The sequence below is a fragment of the Malus domestica genome, chromosome 08 (genome assembly GCF_042453785.1).
Source record: "Malus domestica chromosome 08, GDT2T_hap1".
NCBI classification, from domain to species: domain Eukaryota; kingdom Viridiplantae; phylum Streptophyta; class Magnoliopsida; order Rosales; family Rosaceae; genus Malus; species Malus domestica.
In genome coordinates, this window is record NC_091668.1 from 27,466,113 (window position 1) to 27,479,201 (window position 13,089).

General features: G+C 36.7%; 1 protein-coding gene and 1 pseudogene across 2 annotated transcripts; both read left to right on the forward strand.

The window, feature by feature from the left end:
* The first annotated feature begins 3,069 nt into the window (after positions 1-3,069).
* LOC103441795 (uncharacterized) lies at positions 3,070-10,897 on the forward strand. 2 transcript variants are annotated; one of them, XR_011583342.1, is made up of 11 exons: positions 3,177-3,839; positions 4,537-4,651; positions 4,747-4,828; positions 4,997-5,048; positions 5,914-7,532; positions 7,948-8,053; positions 8,189-8,590; positions 8,705-8,837; positions 9,566-9,664; positions 10,316-10,368; positions 10,462-10,897. XR_011583342.1 is itself a non-coding variant. In XM_008380494.4 (5 exons), the coding sequence occupies exons 1-5, from the start codon at positions 3,453-3,455 to the stop codon at positions 5,459-5,461; spliced, it is 699 nt and encodes a 232-aa protein (XP_008378716.3). In that variant the 5' UTR covers positions 3,070-3,452; the 3' UTR covers positions 5,462-5,723. The 2 variants fall into 2 exon arrangements, 1 of the variants encoding a protein (XP_008378716.3); XM_008380494.4 differs by lacking the exons at positions 5,914-7,532; positions 7,948-8,053; positions 8,189-8,590; ... (2 more) ...; positions 10,316-10,368; positions 10,462-10,897 and adding an exon at positions 5,399-5,723 and having other exon boundaries at positions 3,070-3,839.
* On the forward strand, positions 6,549-13,089 carry LOC103421358 (uncharacterized; annotated as a pseudogene).

A 13,089-nucleotide genomic window follows, 5' to 3' on the forward strand; every position in this document is an offset into this window, starting at 1 on the left:
CACCAGTCTGAAGCTCTTACTTCCCTTTACAAAACTCACCCAAGAACCACCTGCCGTACATGGCAGTGCGAGGCCTCCAAATCCAACGTGTCCGACTGCCTTTTTCTATTTTTTGGCTAATTGGCGAAATGGTGACCGACGTCATCATTTGGGTCTTATAACTCATCATCTCAGAAGTAGATCCGACCAACCTCGACTTTTTTGGACCTTTGAAACCAACAGAATCCTCTTCGGATCTTTTTGGTGAGGCTCATAGAGATCTGTGAATCGTGTTCATTCATCGTATATCGTGCGGTCAGTTTTTATCAAGTACTGTTTATGTTTATTTTTAAATAAAAATATGTAAAATAATTTTTGACCGTATGATATACGATGAACGAACACGATTCACGGATCCCTAGGATTCTCACAAAGAGAATCCGGACTCCCATTGAAAAGAAGAAGGTGACTAAAGTGATCCACGTCAAGAGATCTTATTATATGTCATAATTAAACCATTAAACGGATTAAGTTAATTAAATTAAAAAGGTCCATAATCAATGCGGAAAACAGCTGCAAAACAATGGAGTGCTTGGATGTTATATATGATTAAATACTAAAAACGACATTATTTTACTTTTGACTCAAGTTTAAAAGCAATATTGGCAAGTTTTCTTCATGTGTTTTTCCTTTGTTTTTGGGTCGCACGAATTGCAAGTTTTCACATTGCAAATTTGCGATGTCTCTTGACTTTTGGGGGACAAAAGGTCGGTGGTTTAGTCAGATTCTACTCTGACTCCAGTCAGAAACAAATTGATTGAGACATACATAATCATTAGAAAATTAGGAGTAGAAAGCACTAAGCAAGGAAGGATCTTGCGGGGCAATATACTCTGACGGCATACATATTAATATACAATGCTATTTAGACCTACGAATTTATTTATTATAAAGCATTTCAATAATATACTTGTTTGTACCATACTTGATTAATTCCGAAACTACTAAGTACTGGTCAACATTATAATCCCAAGGACCCACAAGAGTCTCCCTCCAACTAGGAGGCCAATCACAATGCGACACATGTCAACATCTGAGGCCAATCATAACGCGACACGTGTCGACATCAGAGGCCAATCACAGCACGACACGTGTCAATGTCAGAATGAAACTAGAAACTCTCTTCTATAAATAGATATCATTCTCTCACAATATTTCCTAATGTCATTTGTACTAAATCATTCATTTGTACTCACTAAAGGAGAGTTTGAACCTATGTACTTGTGTAAATCCTTCACAATTAATGAGAACCCCTCTACTCCGTGGACCTAGCTAATCTGGGTGAACCACGTACATCTTGTGTTTGCTTCTCTGTCCCTATCCATTTACATACTTATCAACACTAATGACCGGAGCAATCTAGCAAAGGTCACAAACTTAACACTTTCTGTTGTAACAAAGTCCTCACTGATTTCGTGCATCAACAATACTCAATTAAAATAACAAAATTATATTATAAAAGGCAAAATTATATTATAGTATGTTGCCTACTGAATTGTCTTATAATAATAGTTTGAAATGACTCTAATAGATTAGGCAAACTAAGAAGGCAAAATTATATGTTATACTTTGATCCAAGTCTAAAATTTAAAGTTGCTATTGGATTTAGTCTTGTTCCATATTTTTATACTTTAATTAAATTTCTTGATTTATGCATCTTTACTCAAAATTTGAATTTGAATATTTAAATTTGAAAATAGAACCACTTTTATAAAAAGTATATACGAAAGTAAATAAAACTTAATATACTTATTATCCATAAAAATAGTCGAAGATATTTTATCTTTTATACATTTAAAATCCACACACACAAAATATATATATATATATACACACATATATATATATATATTATGATGATATATAGCACCTACAACATACAAAATTCAAGTAAAAGACATTCCTATAAATAAGGGATAACATTTACAATTTAATAAAATAAAATATAAACTGATGTAGATAATCAATGAGTAGACCTAGTCCGACAAACTGGACTAAATTCAATAATGACTCAAAAAATTGGATTTACATCACGTCTACTCTTTATTTCGTGTGTAACATCAATTTTTACTTTTTGGTTTTGTCAACTTCCTCTACATCGAATATTTGATTATCAAAGGAGGGTGTGGCGCCTGAATCGCCTACTCATGATGGTGTAGGCAATGTGCCTATTTTTGGAGGGTATGCATAATTTGCATACTCAATTGCCTCTATTATTGGAGCTAGTTTTTACTTACGTGTCTAATTAAAACAGGTATTCCAACTCAATTGTCTACATTAGAGATGTTTTCTAATACTTAACACGTGAACACCCTCCCCAATTCCATCTTGAATCCTTCTCCTTTTCCTTTATTTTGAATATATTAATATATTTTTGTTTAATCTACATGACATCACAAAATTGGACATGGGAATCCGCATGTGGGCTGCATCATAAGATGAACAAATTTTTTTTAAGAAATTAATTGAACGGCATGGACCAATAATGCACATTTTGTCAAATTTAGGGACATAAATTTAAAAAACTATAGTTCATGGATGAATTCTAATTTCGAGATAAATCAGCTAATGGTGTTAATTTTATAATTAAGATTAACATGTTGAATTGGCCTCATAAGAAGGTTTAGGTTTCAAGGCCCATTGGGCTTGGACCTAGGGCTTGTGATTAAAGTTACGGTTGTTTACTGCATGCAAAACAAGCCTAGTTAGGCTGAAGTGTTATTTAGCACCAAATGACAAAAATTAATTTCTCAATGAGACATATTTAGCTTAGGCTAAAATAATTCAGTGCTCTTCAAACCAATTAATAATATAGAGAGTAGCCAAACTCTTTATAAGCCTTTGAATGATTTGGTCTCTCATCGATGTGGGACTTTGTCTTAACATCCTCACACCAGGATTTTGACTGCGTGCTTGTTGAAGAATGAGTCGGTGACTCATAGGCAGTGGCTTGGTTAAGGAACCCACCAGAGTCATAGCAAAAACATGTCTTCATATGGTAATTGTCACTGCTTATGGACCCAAACTTGAGTGATCTGTCCATGACCAGAACAACATCTAATTATTTAATTTATGCGATATAGACATATTATTCGTAAATGGTAAAATGTGTATATTTTCCCATGAATATAATACTTAATACTCATTTATTTCATATATTTCGATGGATAAACAGTCACTGATTTGACTGTTTTTTTTTTAAGGATAATTTTCAAATGAAAAATTAAGAATTGAACAATTTTGGTTATAAATTTAGACAATAAAATTACGTTATTCATAAATGGTAGAATATATAGGTGCATTCCCGTTGGGATGCAAGTAACACACTTTTAATTAGTTTTCTTATATATGCAAGTATTGTCCGATTCATATTCAAGTTATTTCGGATTTGTTTGTTGTTTCAAACATCAGCCATGCTGATGATAAACTCCTTATTCCTCTCATCTTCTTCGTCTCCTCGTCTCCTTCTTAACCACACCAAATCTCCTTCCATTCCAATCACCACTTCCAACCTCCCCATATCCAATCCAGCAACTGCTATCAGCACACCACTGAGATGGACCCCGCAGACCCTTCAGTTTCGGATCTCATCGTCATCAGCCAATCCGACAGTCGAGGTTGCATCACCGCCGGGAACTGATGGCGATGAGTCTGCTGATGTGGTGGAATCTGGAGCGGACGTTGTGAGGAAGTTCTACGGAGGAGTCAACCGCCAAGATTTGGGTTCAGTGGAGGGGCTCATAGCAGAGAAATGTGTGTACGAGGACCTTGTTTTTCCTCGTCCTTTCATTGGTCGCAAGGTACTCTATCTCTTATCCACATCTCAGCTCTTTTATTTAGTATGTGCTTCGATATTTGACTGTAATATAATAATTTTAAACTTAAAAATAAACAGAAAAAGTAGTCCAAATTGACAGAATTATAATAAATATTTAGAAATAAAAATAATAATATAACAAGAAGAAAGAAGAATTTGTGGAATTTACGTGTGTAGTCAAACTACGATTTAAGGATTTTAAAAACATTTTAAAATAACAATATAGATTTTGGCAGACTTTGACGGATTCTTTTTGAACTTTCGAAGATTTATGTAGACTTTTATTACTGACCTTTGAGGATTTACGTGGACGTTCTTTTTTTTTGTTTTTTAATCAATCTTCTAGTAACAAAATTTCCAAAAAATTTAAGCATTCCAAAAAGAAAATCATGTTAACCTAAGGTCCGAAATGACTAACTTAATCTGTGGGGTTGTTCCTGCAAAACTTAAAACTGATATTTGTGTTTCCGAACATTATTGGTATTAATCCTTCCAGCCCGTCTAGAAAAATGTTTGCATTTATAAATTTCAAGTAAGTTCCGAATTTGTATTTTCAAATATGATGGAGGAGGTCTTAAGTTCGATTTCAAGCGTTTTTTTTTATGGGAAAATGTTTAAGCAGCTCTGAATTATTGTGTATTTCATTCTCAAGATCAAGCATCAGCTTCAACAATGCGCAGGATATACTTCAATTCTTCAAAAAGTTCAATGATTCTGTCGGCAAAGACCTTCAGTTTGTTATTGACGACTTATCCGCTGAGGACTCCACGGCAGTTGGGGTAACATGGCATTTAGGTATGTTAATGGAAATTAGTTACACTACGTCTTTTCTCCTCTGTGATATATATGTTTATCCGATCCTCACTGAAATAGTACGTATTTTCGATCAGAATGGAATGGGAAGCCTTTTCCCTTCAGCAAAGGATGTAGCTTTTATAAGTTGGAGGTCATCGATGGCAAGAGACAAATAATGTAAGGATACTTCAAAAGAACAGATAGCAGTCGTAGCATACACCAGATTATAGTACTGCATGCTCATTCAATTTCGTTCCCGAAGATGAAGAAACATCTTGTGTACTTGTGTATCTCTGTTGAGTGCGTATAGTTTGTTGGGAGACTAATTTTGTCTTTGATAAACAGCTACGGGCGAGATAGTGTCGAACCTGCGATCAAGCCTGGAGAAACTGTGTTGGTAAGTGCTTAACCTCCGTACTTTCACGCTCTCTCATTTTTTTTGTTTTGTTTCAGGGCATTCCATATACTATTTCGAAACAAACATAATCTAAAACAGACGCTTAGGTTGGGGCCTGATATCTGATGGTTCCAGTCTAAATTCTATAGTGCAGCATTCCTGCCATTGGCATTGGATGAACATGTAGAATATGAATATACGTTCAAATTTGTCCAATTTCTTGAATTTCTGTTCTGTTTTAACTGCTTTTCAACCTTACGGATACGAAAACTAGGTGTGCAGAAATGATAAGATTATAATTCTTTGAAGAACTAGGTCAGGTTTCACTTCAAATCCCATATGTTTTACAGATTGCCATCAGAGGTGTGGCATGGCTTCTACGACAATTCCCTCAGATGATCGACCAGATTTAGAGTTATTTTCTCTACTCTCTTTTTACCTCAAGGAGAGGATATGTACACTTTTTTACTTTGAACTTGCATGAGCAAGCAAATATGATGTATAGGCACGCATATTCGTATGTAGAAAATGTGAACTGAATGGAGTATTCATCTCGAAATTCTCGAAAAACAAAGTGATATTGGGGAGGGGGAATCAAACTCGTGTCATTGAATGCAGAGTGTAAGTCCTCTTAGCTAATTGAGCTACATGTCTAGTGCTTTTGTTGACCTTTAACTTAAAGGGCCAATGTTGGATTGTTGTGCTTTTTAATTAAAAAACTGTTTCTGTTGTGCTTTAAAAATAATTAGCTATAAAATAAAGTAGTTGGACGTTTGATAAACTGTATTTTTAAAAGTATTTTTTGAGTATTAAAAGATTCATGTCCACTGTGCTGACTCCTCAATATCGACGTACGGCATTATAGCTAATACCATCCAGATGCTATACACTGTACTATGGTAACCCAGCATGAGCAATGCCCCATCAACAAGTATAGGTGACAAGAATTTGTGCTCAATCTAATCCTGTCCGAATACAACAATATGAGCAGCAGCACCAGAAGCAAGTCGAAGAAAATTTGGACCCAAAGGAACATCCCTGATGTAGGAATTTGAATCTTCCTTTGATGGGAGGTGTTCCAGTTGACGAATGCAGCAATACAATCTCAATGCCATCATCTTGGGGTGACCAGTCCAAGCTAGACCTGTAAACAGGCCGGATTTATTGGATATGGGTTGAGTTCAACTTGACTTGTTAAGTTAACAAGTTATCTGAACCCAATCCGTTAAGGTAACGGGTCATCCGTTTCATCTGTTAACAATTATTATTATTATTTTTTTCATAAAGTTTATATTTTGTTATTAAGATTTTATTGAAATTACTAAAACATCCTCAACTAACTGGTGTTAACGAGTGCTAACGAGTCTAACGGGTTAGCCCAAAGTGATTCATTATTTAACGAGTTGTTAACGGATTCATCCGTTAGCGACCCGACCCGTTAAACATCCATCCAAATACTAATATTAACGGGTCGGATCAGGTTAACAGGTCGGGTTCAAAATGCCAAGTCTAGGCCAGGCAGATGGTTGGAATAGCAGGGGTTGCTATGGTGTATTTGGGGTTGTGGTCAATGACGACGTTGCTTGTGTTGTGGTTCCTTCTGTTGCTGTAACCGGCGATGACATGACGGGATGGGTAAAGCGGGACTTCAGGCAACACACAAGAAGCATTTTCAGTAGGTGAGCTACCGGTCCCAAGTCCGGATAAAGGAGGAGAGGAAGGACGTCAGGTAGTTCGACAGTCGGCACTTATATCTTACGTCGAATTCTTAGGATAGGATCATACCAACTCACATGCACCGGATCCCATCTGAAGTCTGGGCAAGAGTAGTATTAGGATGGATGTCCTGGGAAGCGTCGTGTTGCATCTCCCCACAGCTGACCTCGCTTAATGAAAAAAGGTTTTGTTGTGTTGTGTTGTGTTGTTGTGAGCTATATCAATACCTAACAGCTAAAAACACACTGCGCAGCTGTTCACCTCAGGTTTGTTCTTGACAGGGTAACGAGTTGTACGCAGTTTTTCTTTTCCATGAGCAAACTGAAAGAAAAAAATGGCAACCTTGGTCTTTTATACTCAACGTATAGAAAAATCAATAAATATCAAATATATTTATCGATTCACAACATAAGTTTTGCCATAACTCATTCTACATATCTCGTTAACAATGAAAAAATGGCCAAAGTCTCCACTCGTCATATAATACGTCCATAACAAAAAAAGAGGGCCGCGGGAGCACCGACTGCTTCCCTCGGTATCTCCGCCTCCACTTCCGTCTTCTTCTTCTCTCTCTGCTTCGCTCCCTCTCCCTCTCCCTCCCCGCCGATATTCCTGAATCTGTCATTGCGAGACGCCGTCGTTGCAACAATGGCGGCGATTTCGAATCTTGCGGGGTGTCAGAGCGGGAACTGAGTCATTTTCGGAGAGAGGAGGCTACAGTTCCGGTCAACTCCTGGATTGAAAACTCGGATCTCTTGGCCCTCTAAGGTATCATATGACATAATTTTTACTTCAATTGCTTTTCATATTTTCCATTTCATCTCAATTATATAAATTTATGCAGAGAAATGTTGTTGTTAGAGTGACCATTTGAACAATGCTACTTTTTCAGACCATCAATTCGAATAATTGATTGGATGAAATTCCAAGTGTTGCACTTTATTTATTTTTATTTTATTTATTTGTTCAAATTTGTTATATTGTATGTGGGTTTAATCAAGGAATTTGGATTACATTCAAGAAAACTATAATTTATACATGATATTTTTACTAATTCCAATGTGGGCCTGCTGTGTTTTTAAGTTTCAAATTTGTAGTGGTTTAATACTTCTCTGTTTCGGAGACCAAAATTCGGTTTGATGATCTTTTTTTTTCACGTCCTCATTCCCTCTTCTTGATATAGAATCAGTTCGCAGTTGGTCACTTGGGCAAGTCAGATAAGAATTCCGGTGTTCGTACGTGAGAAGATTGCACGAAGTGGAGATTTTTCCAGGCCTTCTGACATCCTGGTATCAAAAACTACTTTTTCTAGACAGTGACTTAAAACAAATTGTAAATGTGTCTTCTTTGGAACGTAGATGATGTTAGTCTGAAGTTTCAGGCTACTTAAGTAACATTTTTTTGGTTTTGTTTTTATTTGGCAGGCATTTGATCTTGTTCAAGGAGCACTTGTAAGTCTTTGTCTTTAGTCTCCTGATAAGCTGATATGTATTGAGTTAATTGAGAACTTGATGCAATTGTTGTTCAGATTCTAACGCTTCTCGTTCATATAAAAGTACCATACTTTTGTTCTGCCCCACTATCTATATTAAAATTTAACAAACTAAATTGAGGAACAATCTCAAATGCGCTAGTCAGTGAAGATGAGAAATCATGAGGATTTGCCACATAGTTTACTTTTATTGTTTGAGTTTGCATAATCACATATCTGAATAGTCACAGTGTGCACGTAAAATGGAGTCCGGCTGTGGTTGTGGACAGGTCGTTACCTGGGCCTCCAACAACTGTTTTTCTGCATGGAATTCTAGGTAGCAGGAAGAACTAGGGTACGCTTCTTCTTTTCCCTTTCTATTGTTCTCCAGTTAAGAGTCCCTTTTTGTACTGTTCTGTGGCATGTAGGAGTTTTCTCGTGTATTTCTTTTCAATTCATATCTTTGCAGCATTAGCAACAAAGTGGTGGTAGCGGATTTTCTATTGTTTGCTGCGCATAAATAGTCTGTGGTTTTATCCATAATATCTGATATTGCAGGAACCTTCACCAGGAGATTGGCACAAGAATTTCCGACCTGGCAGGTATTGTCCTCTGCTTTTGTACTTTAACTTATCATGAATGAAACGTGTATTTATGTGGTAAAGCTCGTAACATATAATTTTCTTATAGAATTTCCGACATGGCAGGTATTGTCTAGGCTTATTTATTTGTCTGCAGTATTGTGACAAATTGATTATACTAAGTGATACCACAAACACAATCACCACCAGTACAGATCTGCCACAAAGACACGCAACAGACCTATACCGAGAGGCACACACAAAATCATCGCTAACAAGCGAGATCACATTACTCAGCCCTGGGTGAGCAGTAGTCCACCCAAAGCTTGAGAGCTAAACCCAAAATCCTAAGCTCTAAAACAGTGATTCTGCACCTCAAATTATTAAGTCCTAGACCATGCTAAACGCTACACTTCTAACTCTCAATAACCGCTTGTAACCATAGGTAGTTTGCAAAAGTTTTTAAAGCAATACTTTAGTCGTCTCAAGGGGATAGAAGAAAAATGGAAACGATAAAAAACTTGGGCGGCACTCAGAAATTGATCTCTCACTTGAGGTTCTTTTAAATAATAATTTTCTGTAGTTTTGTGACTGATCTAACTAACCATATGTACTACTTCGCCTGTTGTCACTAATTATGCTTGTAATTTTTGTGTTTTTTTGGGTGTGTATTCGGATATATTGAATAAGGAATTTTTATATTTGGTCATGGTGACAATCTTATGTTATTCTTCTATTTATTGGCAAAGTTTCTGTTAGTGGACCTGCGGTGTCATGGTGATTCAGCATCAAGTAAGAAAAGTGGACCCCATAGTGTTTCTTCCACTGCTCTTGATGTCCTAAAACTGGTACATGTTTCTTGCGCACTTGCTGTCATTATTTTTGAAGGACAAGTTTCTCCATTGTTATATATAAACCTATTTTTCCAAGAAAAGTTTCAGTTATTGTTCTGAATTAGATGAATCTCACAGCCTGCATCTGTGTTTCTTATGCCTATATTTTTCTTTCTTACTTGCACATAGAACCGACATTCACCTCTCCCAGACCCTGCGTAAAGCGGGAGCCTTGTGCACTGGGTACGACGACTTGCACATAGAACCGAGCGCAATGGCGTTCTAGGATTCATATAGCCGACCCCACTTAGTGGGAAAAGGCTTTGTTGTTGTTGAACTTGCACACTTCTTTGTAACTTCATCATTATTTTCATGAACAGTGTTGTATGCACAGCATTTGAACCCTCCCAGATGTTTGTATATTTTTGTCTAGTACCTTCCCATGCTTCAGATACAATTATGTGAGGTAATGTTGTTTCTTCTTCCTGTATAGGTTCGACAACTTAGATTAACACCTCGGGTTATAGTCGGACACAGTTTTGGAGGGAAAGGTAGCTTAGGTTATTTTGCCATGTTGCATACCTTTATTGGAGAGTGCTAGTACACAGTACATCTGCACCATCTTAAAATGGATTGATGCTTACTATGTTTCTGGTTTTTATGTAGTTGCCTTGAGCATGGGGGATCAAGCTGCAAAACCTCTTGCACGACTAGTCAGAGTAAGTAATGGGAATATATTGAATATATATCCTAGAAAGTTCGAGGGTCTCTCGACATTATCCTTATTTTCGTCTCACTAGTTGTTTGTCTAGGTTTGGGTTCTAGATGCTACGCCTGGAATAGTTCGTCCTGGTAGGGATGGGGAGGACCATCCAGAAGTATTGATTTCTGTTCTGAGTACACTGCCAAACGAGGTGAATACATGTTCAATAGTTGTTTCCTTTCTTCTTTTTTTTAAGAAGTTGGGGCGCCTTTAGGTATTGGAGTCCTTTTATTATTTAATTATTTGTCTCTAGTATGTCTTTCTTGCCCAGACCCTGCATAAAGCGGGAGCCTTGTGCACTGGGTACGACCTTTTTTTAGTATGTCTTTCTTACCCCTTTTTATCATCATTTGTCTCTCCATTAACAACTCTTAAAGTAAATTCATGTAATACAACTTGATATCAGATCATTGTTAATCAGTTTATTACAAGCTTTTTGGGTCCTACTGAATAGAGATACATGTACACCACTACAGTGACCAAAACCTGAGAGGTTTCATTCTCACTGTGTTTGTTGTAAAGACTTCTACCAATTTGTCTTTCAATAAAAAGTTCATTCTACCAGTTTTTCTTAAAGGCAGGTTTCCTCAAAGCGGGATGTTGTGGATGCTCTAGTTAAAAAAGGATTCTCCGAAGATGTCACACAGGTACTTCAGACTGTGGAACATGCTTGAATGGAATAATTTGTAGTTTGGGCTTTGAAATTTTTTATGTATGGATCAGTTTGGTATTCCTTATTTTCGACATTAATACTTAGCCTAATTCATATTTGGTCGTTACATTTTGTTTCTTTATTGATAGCACCTATCTAACTTTCAAATTTAACAGTTATGCATATTTGCTCGTTATGTTAGCTGACTTTGTGGGAAAAAAGTGGTTCCAATCCCATCTTCTGCTACTACTCCGTCTCATTAATTTCACTGTATCATTTTCATGTTTGATACTCTTGTGTTCTTTTTTGTCTTGCGGTGCAATTGATTTACCCTTTTTTTCTTCTTCCATACCTTGAGGATTTTATTTTATTGTTATTATATGCTGTTTCATGTGCAGTGGGTGGTTACTAATCTTCGACCAACCAATTCTCTTGGTTCATCACCATCAACCTTTTCATGGGTGTTTGATCTGAAGGGAATCGCTGAAATGTATAAATTTATGAAGAAACAAATTTATGGTAATTAGTTCATATCCTTATCTTGTTGGATTCGTTTTATATGTGGCACAGGAGTCAATACCTAGTGGTTAAATGCCCTTTTAATCAACCGAAATACTGCCCATTTGTCTGAGCTGGGGGTTTTCTTTCATGAATTGTTTTTTCTTTTAAATTTTGTTCATTTTTTATGATGGATGTACATCAAACTACATACCCTTCAAATATTGAAATAAAAAGGACATTTTCATTTTGAAATTATGTCTGCTTCAACTTTTTCCTAATATCTCGAATGTCAAATTTGCAATTGCCTCTTATTGGATTGCATCATTGTAGGAAAATTGTTGAAGATGTGCCTCGGGGTGTCCATGTGAACTTTTTGAAAGCAGAAAGGAGCTTGCACGGATGGGCTTTAGGAGATCTCCAGAGAATTCATGCGGCTGAGGAAGCAGGTGGAGTCCTTGAGGATGCAGGCCACTGGGTATGTTGCTTTACAGTTTAGAATGAAGCACACAATATGGAACACTTGTGTTTGTATATGTGCACACACACACACAGATATATATATATATATAAAATCAATCACAAAATATATTAGAATCTTAGAGGTTCCGATAGATCAGTATTGGCTCCCGGACTCCTGGGCGAGCATTTTGGGCATGGGAATCATAATTAATGTATTTTTCTTTTGAGCGGTTATTTGGGTTAGCAGTTTTAGGATTTCTAATTTTGTGCAAAATTGGTGTCGTTGTTCAGTAGTGACACTTTCTTTGCTGCAATGCTACTGATTAGTATCATAGGAACTGCTTGTAGTCATTTTGGACAAGGGAATTCCTAGTTTTGGGGAAGTTGCGTCTGTCATACAGTCATGCACAAGTGATTCTTTGGCATTGTTAATGCAGTCTAGAATGCATAAGATGCTGCTTAAAATATCAAATTGTTCGACGCAATTTGTTTGAAACTTGCATGAATGGGATAATATCAACTGTACTGTATTTGCGAAATATGCAGCGTTGCTCATTTTTTGTCCTTTCATTTTCAGGTCTATGCTGATAATCCGGACGGGCTGTTTAGGATCCTTTCCTCTTCTTTCTATTGAGCCAAAAACCTGGGGGAGCTTTAGCATGCTCTTGATCAGTTCAGACATACCAGCATTCTACTGAGAAATCACCAGACTGTTCCAATGTTTTAGTCCTTGGAAGAAACAGGTCAAGTTCTCTATCAAATGATTATATACATCCGTATATATCATAGTGATTTTTGTTTATCATCGTTCCTCGTTCTTTTCGTTTCTTTAGGTGGCCTCCGTCCCCCTCTTGTCGCGGTTGCGGCTATAACTTTAAACGTGTGTAAATCACTATAGAGAAGATGTATATGATAGTCTATCTACGTTTTAATGATTCAGGTGTTTGGCTCAGATTAGTTTTATTTTTACAATTTATGAGAACACATACTTGTTTGTATGTATAAATTGTTCAAAAAGAAAAGAAAAAGGTAAAATGCAAACTCTGGAATCATTTGATTTGAAAA